The sequence below is a fragment of the Curcuma longa genome, chromosome 1 (assembly GCF_044706935.1).
Source record: "Curcuma longa cultivar G26 ecotype Majalengka, Jawa Barat chromosome 1, ITB_CL_G26_1.1, whole genome shotgun sequence".
Taxonomy (NCBI): Eukaryota; Viridiplantae; Streptophyta; class Magnoliopsida; order Zingiberales; family Zingiberaceae; genus Curcuma; species Curcuma longa.
The window spans coordinates 14,394,776-14,415,403 of record NC_133861.1 but is presented as its reverse complement, the minus strand read 5'-3'; the positions used below and the strand labels follow the sequence as shown (position 1 = coordinate 14,415,403).

The 20,628-nt window shown below is 39.3% G+C and overlaps 4 protein-coding genes across 9 annotated transcripts; 1 reads left to right on the top strand and 3 right to left on the bottom strand.

Annotated features, from left to right (window-relative positions):
* Positions 1 to 459: 459 nt before the first annotated feature.
* On the top strand, positions 460 to 3,100 carry LOC141842679 (uncharacterized). Of its 2 annotated transcripts, none has more exons than XM_074730725.1 (3): positions 460 to 723; positions 883 to 1,441; positions 2,532 to 3,100. In XM_074730725.1, the coding sequence occupies exons 2-3, from the start codon at positions 994 to 996 to the stop codon at positions 2,570 to 2,572; spliced, it is 489 nt and encodes a 162-aa protein (XP_074586826.1). In that variant the 5' UTR covers positions 460 to 723; positions 883 to 993; the 3' UTR covers positions 2,573 to 3,100. The 2 variants fall into 2 exon arrangements, with proteins under 2 accessions (XP_074586826.1, XP_074586821.1); XM_074730720.1 differs by having other exon boundaries at positions 2,518 to 3,100.
* Positions 3,101 to 3,180: 80 nt separating this feature from the next.
* LOC141839354 (homeobox-leucine zipper protein HOX16-like) lies at positions 3,181 to 6,213 on the bottom strand. The gene is made up of 4 exons (XM_074727085.1): positions 5,630 to 6,213; positions 5,407 to 5,528; positions 4,664 to 4,903; positions 3,181 to 3,846 (listed from the first exon to the last, which is right to left on the bottom strand). Exons 1-4 carry the CDS (start codon positions 5,739 to 5,741, stop codon positions 3,439 to 3,441), a joined length of 882 nt encoding a protein of 293 aa, XP_074583186.1. The 5' UTR covers positions 5,742 to 6,213; the 3' UTR covers positions 3,181 to 3,438.
* Positions 6,214 to 8,930: 2,717 nt separating this feature from the next.
* Positions 8,931 to 14,714, bottom strand: LOC141834168 (RNA-binding motif protein 25-like). Of its 5 annotated transcripts, XM_074721650.1 has the most exons (8): positions 13,678 to 14,088; positions 13,435 to 13,480; positions 12,680 to 13,279; positions 12,406 to 12,558; positions 11,118 to 11,523; positions 10,337 to 11,032; positions 9,650 to 10,248; positions 8,931 to 9,407 (listed from the first exon to the last, which is right to left on the bottom strand). In XM_074721650.1, the coding sequence occupies exons 3-8, from the start codon at positions 12,929 to 12,931 to the stop codon at positions 9,156 to 9,158; spliced, it is 2,358 nt and encodes a 785-aa protein (XP_074577751.1). In that variant the 5' UTR covers positions 12,932 to 13,279; positions 13,435 to 13,480; positions 13,678 to 14,088; the 3' UTR covers positions 8,931 to 9,155. The 5 variants fall into 5 exon arrangements, with proteins under 5 accessions (XP_074577751.1, XP_074577722.1, XP_074577737.1 ...); XM_074721621.1 differs by lacking the exons at positions 13,435 to 13,480; positions 13,678 to 14,088 and adding an exon at positions 14,185 to 14,714 and having other exon boundaries at positions 12,680 to 12,933; XM_074721636.1 differs by having other exon boundaries at positions 13,435 to 14,088.
* Positions 14,715 to 16,622: 1,908 nt separating this feature from the next.
* Positions 16,623 to 17,845, bottom strand: LOC141841281 (putative 2-oxoglutarate-dependent dioxygenase AOP1). The gene is made up of 3 exons (XM_074729430.1): positions 17,446 to 17,845; positions 17,049 to 17,370; positions 16,623 to 16,952 (listed from the first exon to the last, which is right to left on the bottom strand). The coding sequence occupies exons 1-3, from the start codon at positions 17,838 to 17,840 to the stop codon at positions 16,683 to 16,685; spliced, it is 987 nt and encodes a 328-aa protein (XP_074585531.1). The 5' UTR covers positions 17,841 to 17,845; the 3' UTR covers positions 16,623 to 16,682.
* Positions 17,846 to 20,628: the final 2,783 nt, after the last annotated feature.

Genomic DNA, 20,628 nt, shown 5'->3' with positions numbered 1-20,628 from the left:
GTAAGTCGAAAGGGTACGTTGGTTTTGGATTGGCATGAGTTGCGAGTCACACGTGGCAGTTCCGTGCACCGCAAAGATCTGCAATGATTGGACGGGAAACGGTTCGCCGCCCGTTTACTTGCCGTGGCGCCAACTGGAACTCGTGTCTTCGGTTGAATGATGCTGGATCCGCCGTCAATCCACACAAACCGATGGTTGACGAACCGTCGTCGCATAGGAGTATGTATGCGCCGCTCTTAACCGGAGATCTGGTCCACCCGAGAGATGGCCTCCGCAGGACGCGTGGCCGGTCTGATGACGGCCCACGTAATTAATTGGTAGATCGACCGTACGTCTTCAATCTTCAATCTGCATCCGGAGAAGTATAAACTCACGGACGAAGACGGCCGCGATCGGAAAAACTCAGCCCATTTCATCCGCTGGGTCTCGCCGTCTCTCTCTCTCTCTCTCTCTTCTCTTCGCTCCTCTGCAATCTCGGTTGCCGACATTCTGAGGGCCGCCGGATGCTTTCAATGCGTCAGCTGTGAAACCCCTTTGGAATTTTAGATTCTAAAACATCAGGCAGGAGCTTCTTTTGTTTTTATTTGGGTTTCTCATCCTTGACGCTTCTCTTGCGGATTTGTGGGAGTTCAGCGTGGAAGATATTTAATTTCTTGTCGTTTCCCTAGCCTCCTAGCGATTTGATTTCTCGGTCTCTGCTGAAAGGTTTATTGTGATTCACAGGTATATTTCTTCTGATTGGTATTGTTGGCATTCATTTCTTTGAAGTGCTGTTATTCGCTGAAGTATATTTACTTTGTTAGTAATAGGACGAGTTTGATCTGTTTTAGCAAAGTTATTCTCTTGGTTAGTGGGTTTGACGATTTAAACTTGTTTCGGCAGATTCGTGGGGCATTCTCCTTTCAACCATTTCTTAGTGTGAGATCGTTTTGAGAACGGGATTAGTGGCGTGATTCGGCCAAGTCAGGGTTTTCACGCGTGCAGATAACTACTATGGCTTTCCCACGTTTCTCTTTGTGGATTTGGGGCGAGAAAGATGATGAATCTCCCAATTCGGCACTCATCCCTCCTGATTTTCCTTCAGGATTCAAGGAGTCGGATTACTTGAAGTTTCCACCAGCTAATGGACACAGGGCAATGCCGAATTGGAGAAGAAATAAGAACAGGTTGCAAAGCCACGAAGAAAGGCTGATAGACAAGGAGTATGACACTGTCCTTGTTCCCTCCGATGGTGGATGCATGTCAGGGTCGGAGTCTGATGATTCTGACTGGTCTATTGGTTGGTTGGAACCTCATGGACCCGAATTTGAGAGCGACTCAGAAGCTCAGAACAGCTTTGCGGTCTTGGTGCGGTGTTATGGACGCGGTCGCAATGAGCAGGCAAAAACCTCCATAACTCATGTCCTGGGTACCGTCAGCCATATGGATGATGATCTTTCAGGTGAAAAAAATAGTTGTGTCTTCTTTGGTGTATATGATTCTTTCGTCATGTTGCTTGAAGTAGTTTGCCACTTTGAGATTCCATTCCCTCTTGCATTGCATGCAATTTTGTTCCATCCACCTTGACCTAAATTACATTTTACGTTTCTAGTACACTATGCTTGATTGATTCAACTTTCCCTTTTTTGCCATGTTGTATTGGCCACATCATTCTAGTTTTCCTAAATTTTGTTAGTTCTCAATGCCTTGGTTACGGCTAGATATAATATGGTAAGAAAATACTAGAGAATTTCATTAATGGCTAGAAATCATGATTTTCATCATCCTCATCATCAAGTTGTAGAAATCTCACTTAATTGGGGTCATAAATATGATAAGTAATTTCATATAGTCTTATAAGATTTTTCTTTTACCCAAAGGAATGTGAGTATACTCTTTACATAATTGTGATTGTTGCATATGTACCTTACAATAAGATGGCTATTTTAACTCTAACTCCATATAGTTTAGCATGTTCATAAATTGATATGCATGTTTGTCCTCTCGAAAATGCTATTGTTTGATTCACTTGTTCTATGTTTACTAATATCATTTGTATGTTTGACCAACACTGCTTTCTCAGTTATGGTTGGTTATGTTATTGTTCCTGGGCTTCTAGCTTGTTTCTTCAAACATCTCATTGGAGAGTTTAGTCTTTGATGGAGAGTTGTGAGCTAAAGCTACAAACTTAGATGAGCGAGTTATTAGTAACTTGAGCTTGAGCATTTTGGGTTAGTTGTTGGGCTACACAGCATTTAGTTCTTACATATGAGTGTGTGTATAAGTACATGTCCAATCCAATTTTATAATGTAGAAAGTTTTTTACATATTAGTGTGTGTGTGTGTGTGTGTGTGTGTGTGTGTGTGTAGTGGAATCCTGATTGAAATTTGGTGGGAAATGGAAATTTTAAATTGTACTACTCTCTCTAGTTATCGAAATTTGCTTTATAGCAGCAACTTCATTTCCTTCTTTTAGGATGCATATATACAAGACAATCTCTTGAATATTCTATGTGCTACTTATCGACCTGCTTCCAGTTTTATTGATGCAGATGGCAACAAGCGTATGGAGGAATGGCTTTCTTCTCTTTGAAGCACTTGACTGTAAATACTAATTGATAGCTTGGCCTGATGAGGTGTGAGAAAAAAATTATGCAAATGACAACGTTTAATGTGAAAGTAATAGAATCTTGGAAGGAAACTGTTTCTTAGAAAGTCAAGGAAGGTAATTAAAGAAGTTTATTGATCTTGCTGCTTTGAAACCTTCTGAAGGTTGAAATATTCTCCGGATCGGAGCTAGCTGTGGGTTAAGTCAGAAATTGTACAGTGCTGCAGGATAACATTGTTCGGTATATCATATCGAAAGCAATGTGATTTTTACAACTCCAGATCGGAGAAAGCAATTGCAGGGAATGGTTGTTATGGATCATTTCATTCTTGTTGCTGTGAATATCACCTTATTTCCACCATTCCGTAATGTGCATGTGCTTGTAAATAATATAAACACCAATGTAAATATGGTGCCATCCATCCTTCGGAGATTTTGTTGTAAACATTGTGCTTTAGGGAAGGCCAAGTTCCAAAACTATTGTAACGATGACAGGATTCTTATTCCTATGCAGTTTGCAGATTTATACAAGTGAAATATTCGTCGTTTTTAATGGATTTAAGAAAATTTTTCACAAATATATTATATATATGTTTGTAAAAAAGAGAAAGTAGTCTTTTTAATTTTATTTTCCCTGACAAATACAATCAACAGAGAAAGTAAACAGTGTCATTCCCAAGCAATCCAACTCCAACATACATCGGACTTAACTACACACGTCCAACAACATCATCCACTCATAGACATACATAATAAATACTAGTGAAGAAGATGAAGCCACAGCAGGTGGAAACCAAGCTATATATCTCATGCTTTCGGCTGCTAAACATCAACTTAATCGTTGGAGCTTCTCAAGGGAGGAGAATGCTTTCCACACAATCTAACCAACGCTCCAGCTGGGTTTCCTCTTGCTTCTGGTACTCTGTAACGGTACCGCCGGGATAATAGTTGCAATCCCCGTCGCTCACGTCGTCCTGTTCAGCATGGAGACCGGTCTCAGGCAGTCCCACGCAGTGGTAGCTCTCAGGGAGGATTAAAGGATGCCGGCCGTCCGCCAGCAAGTAGTGATGAGCATCTACTTCATCCATCGCATTGCCGCCGCTGCCTGTGCTCAATAGATCGTCCACCTTCTGCTGGATGCTCAGGTTCAGGGTGATTATCTTACCACTGGATGCTGCCTGATCATCCGGAGTGAGACTAGTGACTCCAGATACTGCTCCCTGTTCATTTGCTTGCAGCTTTTCTAACAATAAGTTGACCTGTAAGACGTAACTACTGGGTCGATAAAGGCAAAGGCCAGATTATCTCAATTGGTAATTCAAGCTAAGACCATTGTCCGTCCTCAACTACCAACCATCCTATAGCGATGAAACGTAAAAATGAAATGGAACAATAGAAAGCGTAAAAAATGCTGATTCTCCTCTTTGTGACACTTTATCTTCCTATTTCATCCAAGGCCTATTGATTCAGATGACAATAAAACAGATCAAATTGTTCCTGCAAATCATTTTAACTTCAAAAATTTTATGCAATATTCTAGTACTACGATAGGTCAGCTTCTTAGTATGATTTTAACCCTATTGGCTTTCAGTTCTCAATTCAACTGTTTGAATTAATCCAATCAAATATGATTAACAAAGCACAACTGTAGTTGAGTAGACCTATAAATTTTTCTAATTAATATGTGGGCAAAACAACCAAGCAGTTGACCTAATGTATATAATATTTTATTCTTAATTGAAAATACAAAACGCAGTGGCTAATTAAGGGAAATTTCAGTGTCATTCTATGTTCTTATTATGAAATGGACTAGAGACCGTGATCATATGGACGAGACTACGTACAGGATAGTGACACGGTTGCACGATTAGATAGCACCTATAAATAGTGAAGCTAGCTAACACAATTTAATGAATCAGCCGTTGACCTGGTATTTCATTATTTATTTTAATACGAGAAGTATTGACAATTTGACATTTTACCAAGTTAGCAAATTGGAGTAGCTTGATCGATCAATAAAATATTTAGATAGGGAAATGATGCTGATGTAGGAAGAGAGGGGAGGGGGTGGTTCACCTGTGAACGCAAGCGGTTGTTGTCCTCGAGAAGGGCATCGTGATCAAGGAGGAGTGCGTCGTAGGAGGCCTTGAGACGGTCGAAGTCACGCTCCACCCGTTGGTTCTTCCACCGGGCACGGCGGTTCTGGAACCACACCGCCACCTGCCTCGGTGGCAACCCCAATTTCTTAGCCAGCTCGCTCTTGCGTTCCGGCTCTAGCTTGTCCTCCTCCTCGAAGCTCCGCTCCAACATTTTTATCTATTTCACTTCAAAACTACATCAACTTGATTTATATGTTTATCAAATAAAAAATTGCAAATTCTTATGCATAATTGAATAAACTATTTGATCACATCGTTTATCACTATGTATAGAATGTCAAACGCCCAAACCAACTTCCCCAATCTCATAAAAAAAACATGATTTTTCAGTAAAATTCAGATTGGTTCATGAAGTATGACTGTTATCGCTTTTATCTTCAATTTAAGAATTCTCGAATTTATTCCTCTTAAACTTTACATCTTATTTCCAATATATTGATCTCATTTTACGAACAAAAGAAGCCTTTCCACACAATACTGTTTTTGTCTCAATATGGGCAATGATTTCGTCTCAATTATTTTTGACTTCTTTCTTGGGTTGATCACCAACGATTCTAGTAACCAATACGTTTATCTCCACCCTTTTTACGGATCCAGCTTATCAACGGAGTAATTTGGAAAAAGCAGATTCGTTTTTTCTAGTGGGAGCTTACTGTTTACCTGCTCCGAGGTAAGGCGGCGCTTCTTCTCCGGCGGAAGCACCTCATAGTACTCCTCGTAAATCTCATCCGGCGACGTGAAGAAGGGGCGGCGCTTGCTCGCTCTGCCCTCCTCCGCTATCCCTACCACAGCCGACCAACAAAAAAAAAAAAAAAAACTCGTCAGTTTGTACTGGAACCCAAATCCAAAGCCAATTCATCAAAGTAGCGGTAGTAGCTATTACCTCCATAGCCCGAGCTCGCGCTGCCCAAGAGTATCAAGCGGCCGCCCGGAGAGGAAGAGGAAGCGGAAGAGAAAGAGGAATCGAAGATCAGACATCCAGAATCCATCCCCATCACTCGAATCTTATGATCGAAGTCCAGATCTAGATCCCAGAGAAGGTATCCCTTCCCGTTCACTCTCTGCTAGCTAACAGTATATACTATTCTCCCTCGTTTCTTGATCCGGCGATCGATCGAAGGGGATAGGTTGATCAGTCTACAAGAAGAATAAAGCGACGACGGAGATGGTCTTGTGGCGGAAGAAACTGGTACTCCACAGAAGACGAGTCGAAGATTTCATCACGGTGACAGAAAATCCCATCATGCAGCGACGATTTGAAACAGACAAGGGCAAGGAAAGGATGAAAAAGAGTCTCCACCACCACTTCCTTCCGGCGGAGGCCCGCCGGAGAACGCCTCAGATCGGGGAGAAGAAAGAGAATCGGACGCAGATGCTCAGAGGAGCGAGGGGATCCGCCGGCCGGGGCTGGAGATTCCACTGAATGGGTATTTCAGTAAAGCTACAGCTTGATCTCTTAAAGTTGGGGGCATCGAAGGCCAAAGGGGTTGGATTTTATAGAGAAAGCCGTAGTGCTATGACGGAATTGTTGTTCTTCTGCAACGGTAGGATCCGCCATCCATGACGGAGTTGGATTGCCCCTTAGCTTGTTCCGCATGAGAGAGAGAGAGTAGAGAACACGGCGTTATCCGGACTCAGGAGGTTAAAGCCGGATAAACGCCAGATGTCATCACACCGCCGTTAGTTGTTATCCCGTAACGGTGGATGACGGTGCCGTTGGCAAGAGGTTGAGATTGACATTAATAAAAAAAATTTAACTCATTTTATAAAAACTCCTAAATATTAATGGCCATTTTAAAAATTACCCAATCAATTAAGTGGAAATTAAAGTAAGGGTACTTCTCAAAATATCTTATTAAAAACCATTTAAAAATAATTTACAATTCCACTTGGCACGTGGCAAGACGTGTACAACTTTTGGACATCACATTCTTGATTGACCATGGCTTATTAATTTAAATTATCACATATTTTTGCTTCTTAGATCGATAGTAGTATAATGTAAAAAAAAATGATTTCTCATATTTGTAAAGTATAAAATAAGATTGAATTTTTTTTCTCCCTAAATTTGATATAAATATATTTATTTTTTCTTACCATCAAAATCGCCTACAATTCGGCACTCATCAAAATAAATAAATTACATTTATAGTTAATGGACTCTGGCCAATTTATATTGGCTTATTTTTTTAATTATATTAGCAGAGAGGATCTTCAATGTGTTTTAATTTTCCCACCATTTATCAGAAAGGAAATTATAAAACGAGATCATTTGTTTTTATTTATACTCATGGAAACTCATATATACACATCATATATACAGGTGTTTTTTTCTCAAAATCATCTTATTTGTCAAGGTATTTTTATATTTATAATCATAAAAAACTATATATGCTTTGATTTCTAATATATATATAAGTAGATAGGATCCTCACCTAAGATAAGTCATTTCAATACATATACACCTTAATTATCTAAAATATAATTGTCATTTTGGCAAATAAATATATATATATATATATATATATATATATTAAATTATTCGATATTTTCAAGTTATGGAGGATCATTTTTAATGAAAAAAAAATCCTTCGATCTAGGCAAAACGCTATTGAATACAGATACAGAAAAGAAAAATAATAAAGTTATAGATGTGAACAGACCGATACAGCAATAAAAATAATTATAATTAGTTGTAAGTTGAACAATGACTAAATGAGACAGTCTAACCAATATCTTAATTACAATTGTTGGCATCTTCTGCCCCGTCTCCTCAAACTAAAGTTGCTTAGATGTTTGCATCAAACACAATGATGAACTAATCAAATGTCTAAATGTTTTTAGATATTTGGAATCTGATTGAATGGATTCATATCTAGCCCAAGGTTATCTAAACAAACTTTCTGATAAGATGCTATAGTTGGAGGAGAGGATTGTGATGAAATTCCTCCTGTTTACTGCTGCAGCTGAGTGCACTCATGGAGAGATCATGCATGAATGAGCTAGGAATCCATGCTTCCTGTTGTCCAATTTGGAGAAGGTAGTAGATTGCTAGAGCATTTGACTTTTAGATGCCCGTATGTTGTTTTTGTCCTTCTGTAAGGAAAAATAAAAAGTCAGCTTGCCTTGTTTAAAGTTTCTTTTTGTTTTTCTTTTTCCCATCCTTCATCAGCGTGAAGCATTCATGACCATTACCGTGAATCAATAATATAATTCATCATCCAGTACATGATCTATACTATCCGCGTCCTATAATATAGGGAAGTCACTCACCTAATGTCCAATCATTGTTAAACTTATCATCAATGGAGGGTTAACTTAAGCCAACATTTAGTTAAACTATCGCTTTTCCATTCTTCTCCAATATAGAAAAGAAAAGTAAACCCTACGTGCAGACTGCCGATGGCTCTTGCTTTGTTGATAGCAACTTTATGTACAAGACAGCAAGTACAATTAATCTAGCGATTAATTTCTTATTCATTTGGCTGTCAAGTGGCCACGAAGTGATGATGACGACGTTTTTGAATACTTGGATTCAGGTGGAGTTCCTTCCAGAAGTGGACGGCGAATATATTGGAGAACTTTTTATTCGTCAGTTGGGGAATTTCGTATTTGACATTTTGTTTCAATTTCAAAACGAACACTTTATTTTTTTGTAACTGGATCGATCGAGATTTCATCTGATCGTAGAATCAAAGTCAACCATGAAAAGCATTACCACCTATGCATATTGTTGTTTTATTCTTCTTCGATGAAATATGTTTATGCAAACTTCCGACTGAACTCTGTTGCAATAACGGGAAAACGCGTAACTAAAAGCTCTGAAATCGTCTCCGATTGCATTGATATTCAACATCAGCCTATGCACAATTTGCCACAGAATTGAACCTTAAAAACAAACAGAAGACACAGATCTGGTAACCAAAATGCAGACAATTTATAGAAATATCAAGCTCAATGAAGAAACAGTTCTGATCATAACCATATTCTAGAACCTAAAAAAACACAAATAACGTACAACACAAGGCGTTACTATTCAGAAAAAGGGCACATCAACGGCATACAAAAGCTAAGTTGTTTATTTAAGAGATGCTGAAACGTGATGGATAGTATGGCTGATTTTATTGTATCATAACACAACTGTATAATGAAGTACAAGACAATCAAAACACATTAAATCACACTTGCCACAAGTATAGCTAAAATTTAACAATAAATAGAAAGAAAAAAAAAGGAAAACTCATTATAAATCAACCCATGATCCTCATGCTTGATTGGCTACAATTAATTCATACCAAATAACAAGGTCTCTCAAAATATTGTCCTAATACAGTCACTGACCTTTGGCATAAAAGGAAATTTGAAGGCATGATAAGACGAGAGAAATTTTAAAAAAATAAAACTGGAGCCTAGGACTTTGATTTCATTGATAAGCCCGTTTCAACTTTCTTAATTTCAAAAATCAGCATCCTCCACGTTTTGAGGACAAACATTTCTGCCTCATCATCTAATATAGACTGAAGCATTTCTAGCATTGTGGATGCTTGTACGTGATCTTTAATACAGGAAACAATGTAGTCCACCAAAGTGGCCTCCTCTTCTCCAAGGAACTCAGTTATCTTCTTTGAGATCCAAGGTCTCATCCTCTCATGCAATTGATGCTGCGAAGGACAAGGTATACATTTATCAATGGCAGAGAGCATAGTTGAAGAAAAAAGAGCAACTATATGCCAACAAAAATGTAACCCTTTTTCTGAATGTTCAAGGAACTATATCTCATTTAGCAGAATAGCATTGAAACAAATTCAACAGTTTAGTAGACTACCCTATGGCATTCAATACTAAATGAACATTTGAATCCATAACACTATCATATATTAAAATTCATAAACAAAAGCATTACCTTGTCATAAACATCCCAATTAATTTCATAGACAAAGAGTTCTTCCTTCGTTTTTGGAATCATATCAATCAACTGCTTGGCATCCAATAATTTCTTATTTTCAGTTTTTGGTTTATCTTCTCTGCTTTTTTCCCGATCAATATTCCTATCATGCATCTTCTCCCTACTTTCGTCTTTTGAACGGCTACTCTCATAGTCATTCCAATCTCGATCCCTCAAATTCTGTTTGTCACTAGAACGTCTGCTCCTTTCCCTATCTATATCAGCCTTCTCATCTTTTGGGTTGACACCAGATATGCGCTTGGCAAATTCAGCAGCAGCAGCCAAATTTGGTTGTGATCCAGATGCATTTGCCTGGACAGCCTGTAATTCTTCAGTTGAATAATCAATTGGCACAAGAGGTCTCATTTTTTTCTCATCCAAATCCTCATCGCCCTCTTCATGGAAAACTGAAGGGACAGTTGTACGTTTTCCTGAGCCAGTTAACCCAAAGCCAAGCTTCCGAGCTGGAGCATTATTGTTCTGCTTTTTGTCTGAAACTGCAATTGGCGCCGTCACATTCAGATCATCGCCACTGCTGTTTCTAGAAATGCCACCAGCTGTGGTAGTAAAAATAAAACATTTGTTATAAATGGCATGCTTACGCTTAAAATGAATTCATAGTAAACAAAGGAATTAAAAGTTTACCATCATTAAGACCATTTCTAGAAACATCATTAGCATGACTGGACACAATTTGCTTTCGTTCAAAATTCTCATCTTCTTGCATAGCATTTTCATCCTCACGAGTAACCTGATCAAGTGACTTTGACTCGAGTTTTAGTTGCTTTGTCACAAGTTTAGGTTGTTCCTCTGTTGCCCTCCTCTTGGCTTCGGCAATTTCTTCCTTTTCTTTCAATCTGTCTTCAAAATCCTCTTCCTTTTCATACTGCCTTTTTCTTCTCTTTTCCTCAAGTAAACTAGTTCTACGCCTTCTTTTTCTTGAGACATCATCATCATCACCACTACTTTCATCTTCCTGCCGCACTATCTCTTTCCACCGTTCCCGCTCTCTTTCTTTCTCCCGTTCCTTTTCATATTGTCGCTGGAATTCTTTCTCTCGTTCTCTAGCTTCCCATTCTTTAAGACGGTCCTTGTACAACCGCTCTACTTCCCTTAATTTCATTTCCTTTTCCCTTTCCCTCCTAACTCTCTCTCTTTCTCGTTCCCGTTCAACTCTCTCAAGCTCCCTTTCTTTTTCCCGTTTCAGGTCACGTTCCCTATCTCGTTCTCGGCTCCTATTATCATGCCGCTTTGATCTATCAGGAGTCTCAGGCTTGTCACTTTCAGTTGCTGGTTTGTTTTCACTCATAGTGTCATCGTCGTTTTTTTCTTCAGCAGCATCTGCATGAAAGTTCTTCAGTCAACATTAGTCAGAACAACAAGATTGGAAGCATCAAAAGTTATGTAGCTTGGGAACTTATCGTACCACTTTTCATTATATCAACATCAGAATCCCCATCCTTTGATTTGGAAGGTGTGTCAGAAGTAGATTTAACAGATCCATCCACAGGCATAGGTGGAGGCAACGGTTTGTTCTTTAATCTCTCTTCTATCATTCCTGTAAGCTTTTCTAGAGCAACTGCATCAAACTCACGATCTTCATCTGTGACTAGACCAAAAGTCTTGTTTCCCACTTGGTTTTCTTTATCTTCAGAATTATTTTTGGTTCCTTCTTCCACTGGCTTTGCAGACTGCCCTTGCTTTTCAGTACTTTCTTTACTATCCCTTTCGTTTGCAGGATCTCCAGTTTCTGCATCTTTCTGCTTCTCTTTTTCAGCTTTCTTTTCAACATAAAGCTCAAGATATTCCCTAGTAGCTTGGTTAATGTTCAACTAAACAGGTAAGAGAAAGCATTAGATGAAACCAAGAATTGCACTATTTGAGCAGGAAAAAAGTATATGGAGACTGAGAAGCACAAACACATGCTTCATTCAATATTGATTAGAATTTGAGAGCATCAAAATAAGAAAACGATACCGTGGTCGTCTTAAATTCCTAAAGTCAGCTTCAAAAATTAGAAATTAGAAATTTCATACTCAAAGATCAATAAATTTCAAACATAATTTCAAAATGTATCATGTATCTAGAACATTTTGGAGAAAAAAAAACAGAAAACAATATTCCCATTCAGAGATTAATATGAAACCATGGCATTGTCCATGCCAGTTTGCTTCTCTCTAGTTGTTTAGTTGGAAGGGCTTAGAGGGGAACTATAAGTACAGAATGCAGACAAATATAAGATTTGAAGAAAAAGCTTCTTCTTCCTAGTTGGAAGGAAAATAGGTCCACCAAACTGACTTCCCTTTGATCCATAAGATCAAACAGCTGTAGTCAATAGCAACTCCTTAAGAAACAGATCATAGGTTATAGAAATGCAAAGTATCAGATAAGCAGCATTTTCTTAATTTCAGAACTGAACTCCCAGAAATCGATGCCTAAAAGCAACTGATAATCAATGAAATCAAAACAAAAGGAAAGTACCACAGGTGTACAACTCTCTCAAACTCAACAATCATTAATTTTCTTGGAAATTCACATAGCAAAAGTGAAGGAGAAATAAGAATAGTAGTTGCAACACAAGTTAAATCCTAATAAATGTATTAAATATTTTGGGGAATAAATATACATATAGCATAATTCTAATGAGGATAAAAGACCTTGAGACATTCCAATGTGTACTTATGACAAAAAAACATATATGTGGCAGATCGTACCATCAATTCTTGCCCATCTATATTCAACTTGCTCAATAAGCGTAAAGAACGAAGAACACCTTCTGCGGACTCAAATTCACAAAATCCAAAGGCCTTAGGTGTACCATCAGAAGGATCTTGTGCCCTTTTCCAACTCTTTACAGGTCCACAAAGCTTGAAAAAAAAAGATATAGAAAATTTTTAAAAGAGGCATAACAAACTGATTTCAACATTCAAATATAAATCTTCCAATAGTCTATAAGTTGAAAAAAATATAAATGTTCAGTAAACTTACTGTGAGAATTGAAAGGAGAAATTCATTTTCTACTGTGGCTGCAATCTTGCCAACATAAACAGTAGTTTGTGGCTTCTCCGTTGGTGTAACAACTGGAACAATAGGCCTGACAATAGGAGTGGCTACTGGTGGTAGCCCCCAGATACCTGGAATTGGAGGCCTGGGCATCGGTGGAATCACACCAGTCGGGGGAATTGGACGTGGAGGAAATATAGGGCGGATCATCGGGTAAGGAGCTGGATAGCGGGGCATTCCTGTAGAATAACAAACAATATCTATGCCAACATGTCAAATAGTACCCTTAACTTGTGAACAAAGTTAATCAAAACTCATAGCATGCTATCTTATAATCCAAGTAAAATTATCAATAGCAATTAAAGTTTTTTACCACACAATAAAAGCATACAAGGGATCTCACCACAAAGATAGCAAATACCAGCAGCTGTGTGGAAAACCTGGGAGAACATTCAAATAAACAGAAATTGTTTCATGGAAACTGAGATATGTGAAATTGACCTTACCTTATCCATATCCTCCCATATAAACTTCAGAAGTTACACCGTGAATTAAATTGGCTGAGCTCAGGATCAAGTCAATGTGCTATTCAATTTGAAAGCGCTAAAATTTATCACTAAAACTTATCCTACTTAAGAACAATGAAAACTGGATTGTTTGAGAAAAAAAGAATGGCACTTGAGCACCCAAAAAATTTCAAGAATGACAACAACACTAAAAACATGAAGAAGCTCAGGTACCTTAGTAAAAATGATGCAACCAGCACCCAGATGCTAACATGATCCACTGATGTCAGATTTAGAAATCCATGACAAGCGCAAGGGAGATTCATCCAACAAAGTGATTGTATGTAACATGCAAAAGCACAATCACTGACCAAAATTTGTTGTTTCTGTATCTGACCTAATTACCAACTTGGCAACAATACTTAAAACACAAACTGGTGGTATGAATCCAACATAATTAGACAAATTTAAGCATACCAACGTAACTGGAAGTCATCTTCTAAGAACTGGAAGAGGAAGCCTGACGATCATTTCACCTTTAACCATTGGATTGGGCTGTAGGAGAAAATATCAGGTCATTGGTATTAAATGAATCCATTTCTAACCTACCTATAGGTTCTCTTCTTTTCCATCTCCAATATACTTGTCTAAATTAACGACCTCACTAAGCGCAATAATCAATTAACACTAGCATATCACCTAACAATTTATATCGTTCACACTACAGAAAATGATATTGGAGATCAAGCGAAATTTAAGACCAGAAATCATCCCCCTCCAACAATGCGCCAGAATAATTTGAAGTGCTGAAATTTTAAGTACTGATTATCAAGGGGGAAAACTTATTATCTGAAAAGGGAATTGTACGAAAGAAGAGGAATCACTAACAACGGGCAGGTATAGGCAATTCAACGTAACATAAGCAACTGAAGACAACAATCCATCGTAAAAAAAAATGTGCATTGCGAGGATAAAACAACCCACCCGGAGGAGGCATCGCCATCAGACCCTGAGGAGGAGCAGCCATATAACCATTTCCAACTTGAGCATACGGCATCGGGGCTGGAGGCTGACCAGGAGCAACTTGGTAGGGAATACTAGGCCGCAGAGGAAGAACCGCGCCCGGAGGCGCTCCAGGAGGCATGGCCGAGGCAGAGGTGGAGACGCCAGGCGGATGGATGCTGGGGGCCTGCCCGATCGGCGCGAGGAAAGCAGGGTTCTGCGCCATGGGGTTATTCGCCCCAGAATACTGAGGAACAGGAGGAGCCCCAAGGGGCCGGAAGGAAGGCGCGAAGGAGGGGACAGCCGGAGGAGGCGGAGCTAACGGCGACGGATTAGGGATTGAGCTCGGAGTGTTGGAGGCGGGATTTTCAGAAGGAGCGAGAATCGAGGCGGCTGGGGGGAGAGCGGCAGGAGCCGACTCGGAAGGGGGAGAGCGGGCGTCGGAGTTTGAGTCTAGGGTTTGGGAAGAGGAAGGGGAGACCATCGCCATGAGGAGCACTCTCGAGAATCAGTAGAACGCGTACGATTTGGGAGAGAAGGATTCTTAACCCGAGCCGTGGCGAAGAAAGGCCAATTGGTCCGGTTCGGACCGGACCAAAATAGGAGACGGTTCACGTGAATCCATTTCTGATCAGTTACTGAGACTTATTTTCAACGGCTTACTTTTCTCTTCCCGCATATTCCATCCTTCTCATTCATCCGCTGGATTTTGAATCTTCAACGCCAGTGAGGGACTTTGATCTTCACACGGCACTTCAATTACGTGATAAGTAAATTCTTAGACTGTAAATTGAAGTCATGACTGATGGCATCGACCACAAGGGAAAAAATAAACAAGATAATATTCAAATTAATTCCAACAAGCGAATGATTTTTTTTCTACAAGCACACTTTGTCTTTTACATCTCAAGGTCTCTATTTTAGACTAATAACCACAAAACAAAAGTGATGAGCCCATTTTAATGTGCAGGAAAATGAGGCTGGTATCATCACAAGCCACACATTTGTATATAACAACCACCAAGCAACACTAAGCGCTCTGGCCTTCATCATCTTCTTTCTCATCTCTTCTTGCTGCTTGCTTCAGGTCTCTCTCTCTCTCTCTCTCTCTGCTTCATTTCTTGCAGAAGAATATTTTTTTTCTGTGCTTGATTAATTATTACGTGTTTGATTATTTGTTAATCTTAATTTTGGCAGAAGGTAGAGGGAGAAGATGGTGATGATGAGCCTGCAATTAGACAGGCTTGTGGGCAGCCTCAAATCAAAAATCAAGTCACTGAAGGGGAACAAGAAGCCAATCTACGGCAAAATGGAGAAGACAGACAGCATGAGGGTGGAGATCAGAAGCAAGAGAGCTCAGAAGCTGATAGCCAAGAACCTCAAGATGGCAGATTCCATGGTCAACAACAACAACAAAACCTTCATCTTTTGACAAAGTACTATTAGCATAATAATTACTAAAGCTCTGTGTTTTTACATATCTTTGTTACTGTAAAATTTCACACGAAATAGTTTTCAAGAGTATCATAAATTTAGTTCAGTATTGATGTTGGGTTGAGGCCGCTCTAGCTAGCATAAGTTGCGGAGTTTCTACTGTAAGATTGCCGGCCGGTCTCGGAAGCTAAATCTGTCATAGTTAAACAACTACTTCAGTAGCTGAAAGAACCTGTGAAGCCCTGCTGCCTGCTGATGGAAAATACAGAATTCTTACTGTTTCTATTAGTAATGGAGGCACCAATTATGACTTAATGCTTCATATTACTTTAATTACCTCAACTCATAAGTATATATTTTGTTGGAATCATAGTCAAGCAAGAATAGGTATATCATATCTGCTTGATTATAGTTTTTGCAGCATCAAGACATGCTAATCCCGTAAAAATGCGAGATTTCATAAGGATAATCTATTAAGCTTGAATGGTCCATTGAGTTTTGGTCTATCTGTCTTACTTATTCTTTTTCATGTTATAATTCTTTAATTTCCTGGGAAATTAATTCAAGTATGGAGACTCTTCTGGTTGGAAATAATTAACCAACCTAGGGCTTGTTTTTTCAATATCTTTGAATGATAATACTAATTTGGAAGACTTTTGAATTTCCGTAGGTAGATAGAGTACTCAATTGGTAGCGTCTAGTCCACAAAATTGTCAAATGGCCGTTCATTTCTCTCTTTCTCTAGAATCTCAAAGCGATCTTATAAGATTCGCCCATAGAATCCTGTTGACCAGGTCATAGAATTAGAATTCATCAACCAGGAGTTTTTTTTCTTCTAAATTCATTAATTGAAGTTGACATTTTGGTTTATGCTTTAATTAAGATAGGCACGTATCGCAGTATCAATTTCATATTTACCTGATGGCTTCTCTCCATTTTTCTCCCTCACAAGCATCTGTTAAAAGTGACTTTTACGATTGAAATGAAAGAGATGGAATCCACAAGAAATAAGCGTTTATTTCAAATTATTATATAGCAGACGACATTCAAGCATCAAGTTGCCCCTCAACTCCGACGTAAGCTTGCAGTGTATCTTCATGCTTCGCCGCACCTTCAGCCGAGAAGCGGAAGCGTACGTATTCAGGATATTTGTAAGGCCTAAAACGTAGAGGATGATCTTCATCCGTCAGCTCTTTCGGTGCCTGAAACAGGATCTCATCCTTTGGCCGACAACTGAAAATTAAAGAGTATCTTGTTTGCTGGCCAGTAACTCTCACACGATGAAGAGGAGCATGCAACCTCCCGTTGCTCCAAGCCTAACAATTCACATGTATTATGAAAACCGAAGTATCGAAACCAAATGGAACGATCTGAGGATTGAATTCTTGTTCTGTGGTATGAAATTTACTTACCCGAAATGATTCCCCAAGCATGACGCTGAAGGAGTTTGGCTGGGACACCGCCTGAATCCATTCCCCATCCCTTGTCTGCACCTCCAGGCCATCTACTTGATACTGGCAGACTATAGTGAGCATATTGGAATCCACATGTGCATTCAATGCGAGCTTTGTTTCCTGATCCAATGGAATTCCATACTCTGACAACCGAACGCCATGGGTAAGTGATTCCGCCAGAGAATCATAATGATTTTCCACGTTCATACTTTGTAAGATCATCCTCACAACCATTAGCTCCAACTCCTGGACTTGCGTAGCGGCTGTCCAGACAGCGTTGCTTCAGAAATAAACATAACTATTAGGATTTTTGCAAGTTTTACTGAAATAATAACAGTAATGGTGAGGCTGGTACCTGAAAGTGGGATTCCCGTCAGGCCACATAAGGGAGGTGAACTGCTGGACGCTGTGGAGGCTGGGCGAGTCCTCGATACGCAAGCTATCGTAGGCCAAATTGGGGAGCAGGGCGATGTAACCATGGTATGGCAAACCGACGACCTCGTTCCTACTCTTGATCTCCGTTGGAAGTTTGAACAGCTCAGGCAACACACTGCGGAAAAGTTGGTCCTTGGCGCCCTCGCTCACCGCGTCGTAGATGGCCTCAAAGCAGCCGAAGGACTTCAGGGCTGACATCGCCTGCTCACGAGCAGCGTCCCAGCGCCCGCCGCCGGGGCTGCTCAGCGACAGCCCGCGGAAGTCAACACTCGGAAGCTGGAGCTGGCTTCCATCAGAAACCATTGTTCCTTGCATCAGGCTTCAGCGTTTCCCTTTAACTCTGGATTGTTGTCCTTTATTGTGCATTGAAAGGATGGGGGACAGCTCAATTGATTTAATATAAGCTTTTCAACGGCCCATCATCAGTGTCACTCGTACTTTAGAAGTATTGATCGAAATAGGCATACGGTTACACACCGTGCCAAAGTTCAGCACACTTTATGGTGGGTTAAAGTTTCAGGGTCCAACAAAAACACATGGTAACCAGTTAGATAAAAGTTCTCATTTATGTTATGCATTAGAAGCTTAGAAAAAAAATTAGCAGGCTAAGTTGCCCAGTTGCTAATAAATTCAAATTCAAGTTTAATTTCACAGTAATATACTAGTCTTCGTCAGCAATTTATAATGTACTAGTTTCATTTTTTGGTAGAAGCATGGCTAACTCATTAACAATCTTGATTGTGCTCTACAAGAATGACCAGAGGATTATGTGATCATGTTGTATATAGTAGAACATTAAATTGATTTACAAAATAATAACAAAGGGATATGAAAAAAAAAATCAGTTGGTGTAGACAATAAAAAGCGCTTAAGGTCATATACATTGAGAAAGTTGTAAAGTAGGGAAACATGGTTTGTGGTATATCTGTATTGAAACTCACATATAATATGTAGGATATTAAGAAACTATAATTGAAAGAAAAGAGTAGGGTTGTAAGTTAGACGAGAATATATGTAATTGGAGAGAGAACAAACGCATGGCACTAGAAGACATCAACTACATGCCTTTCCTGTTCAGAAGAGAGACCTTGGCTGGTTATTGGTGTCATTTGCCTTGATGTTGAAGCTTATTTTCTTGATCTGAACTGGAACCTTTTGATAGACTTCTGATAGAAGATTTTGTCCTTGTTGAATTCGGCCTGGGTGGCAAGCCTGCTCTTGCTGAACCAGGACTGGGAAACCTTAATCTCGGCGGTCGACGTGAATTTGCAAGGATGCTAATTTCAAGACCGGCTAACGGCGACGGCAGCGCAATGGCTTCAACAGAAATCCTAACCTCGGACAGCGACGTGTAATAGCAGAGACCAAGATGAGGACAGAAAGATGCAAGCTTGGGGTTTAGAGTTAGCACGCGATTTTTGGACGGTGTGGACCGGTTGACGGCAACAGCAATGCGATAGCTTCGGCGAAAACCTTAATCTCGGGCGGCGACGCACAACAGCCAACAATCAGTTTGTTTTTGACTTGATTTCGCTCATTCCATTGGACCATAACAAGCACAGTCTTGAACTAGGCTAGATGGACCCATGATACGACCTGATTTATCAACTAATCAATATTCTTGATTAAAAAAAACAAATAGTAATAATAATAATGCCCACTTTCAATCATCATTTTAGCAAAGTTACCTTTCAACTTCATCTATTTTCTTTTCTGATGTAGTATGAGAGGAACAAGATCCTATCAACTAGTTACACGATAAACATCTAAACGATAATTGCACTAGGTATCTCAGCTCTCCTATCAAGTTTCAACTGGTCAACAGAATTTGCAGAGGCCCCTTCATGAGGATGATCTCCTAACATGAGGGATTTCATTGGTGTACCTGATATGTGGCGTAACCAACTACTGTTCCGATTGTGCCAACATTAGATTTTGTTTCATGAAATAATCTTGGTTTTGAGCTTGCAGATTGCTTGAGCATGCGAAGCAGGAGTTCCAGTCTAAAAAACAACTGCAGATATGCAAGTTCTCGTTTCCATCAAGACTAAATTTGAATTTGAGAGCAAATGGCCAGTGATTTCAATTGTTTCCCCGGATTTACTATTGGCAGACAGCATATCCAATGCACAAAGAACCCTGTTTCAGAGATGAACGGTGATTTCTTTTTAAGGATGTTATTTTTCAGTTTACGAAATTTATGCATTTAATGTAGATGTATTGTACATAGATGTCAACTTTCTATGAGTGTTTAGGTTCAAGAGAGAGCCAATCTAATTTAAAATGTGAAAACTCTTTAAGTAGATCTCTAGATGATCAAGTACAGTGTGTAAACCCTTATTTGGACATGTAAATCCCCTCGATACAATTTGATTTTTAAAGACCTGAACCAATGGTTCACTTTTTCTAAGTAATAGAGAAGAGGACCCAAACATGTCACTAAAAGACTCTACTAAGACAAAAAAAATAGATTTTCAAGAACATAGAGGTAGGATGGTTAGTTAATCGGATCTAGTATGGATCGTACATGGATGATAGTTGAAGTCGATGGTTCTTCTAGGGTTTGCTCATTTGGGATCCTTGGGGAAGAGGATTAAATTGGCCTTTGCAAAGAAAAATTCATTCCCTGAGTGGAACTAAAGATGGAGTGTATTCAATCCTCATGCATCCTACTACACCCTTTCAGAATAAGTTGCTGTCGCATGTTTCATGCTCAACCATATAGTTAACCTTTGTTTCTTCATGACACTAAGGAATTCATTGTAATATTAAGAATAAAATTACTTTCCTAGTTGCCTTTCAGGTTTAGGCAAGCTGGTAGAAGCAAATGATTTATACAGGGTTGTTACCTTGCTTTTTGCTCTTTGATACGGTTAGTCGTGTAAGTCCATGGCGATAGTTTAAGATGAAGCTATAGTACTAAACTAAAGTTGAAGAAGCTCTAGATAGCAAACAGGCCCCATCCTATACCTATATTTTGTTTTTGTTTTTTTATTACGTGGGAAAGGGACTTTACCAGCAAGTTATATGATCATATTTTGTTTTTTTATAGAAAAATCATACTGCCTGGAGGTTTTTTCTAATATATGATCATATTCTTCCT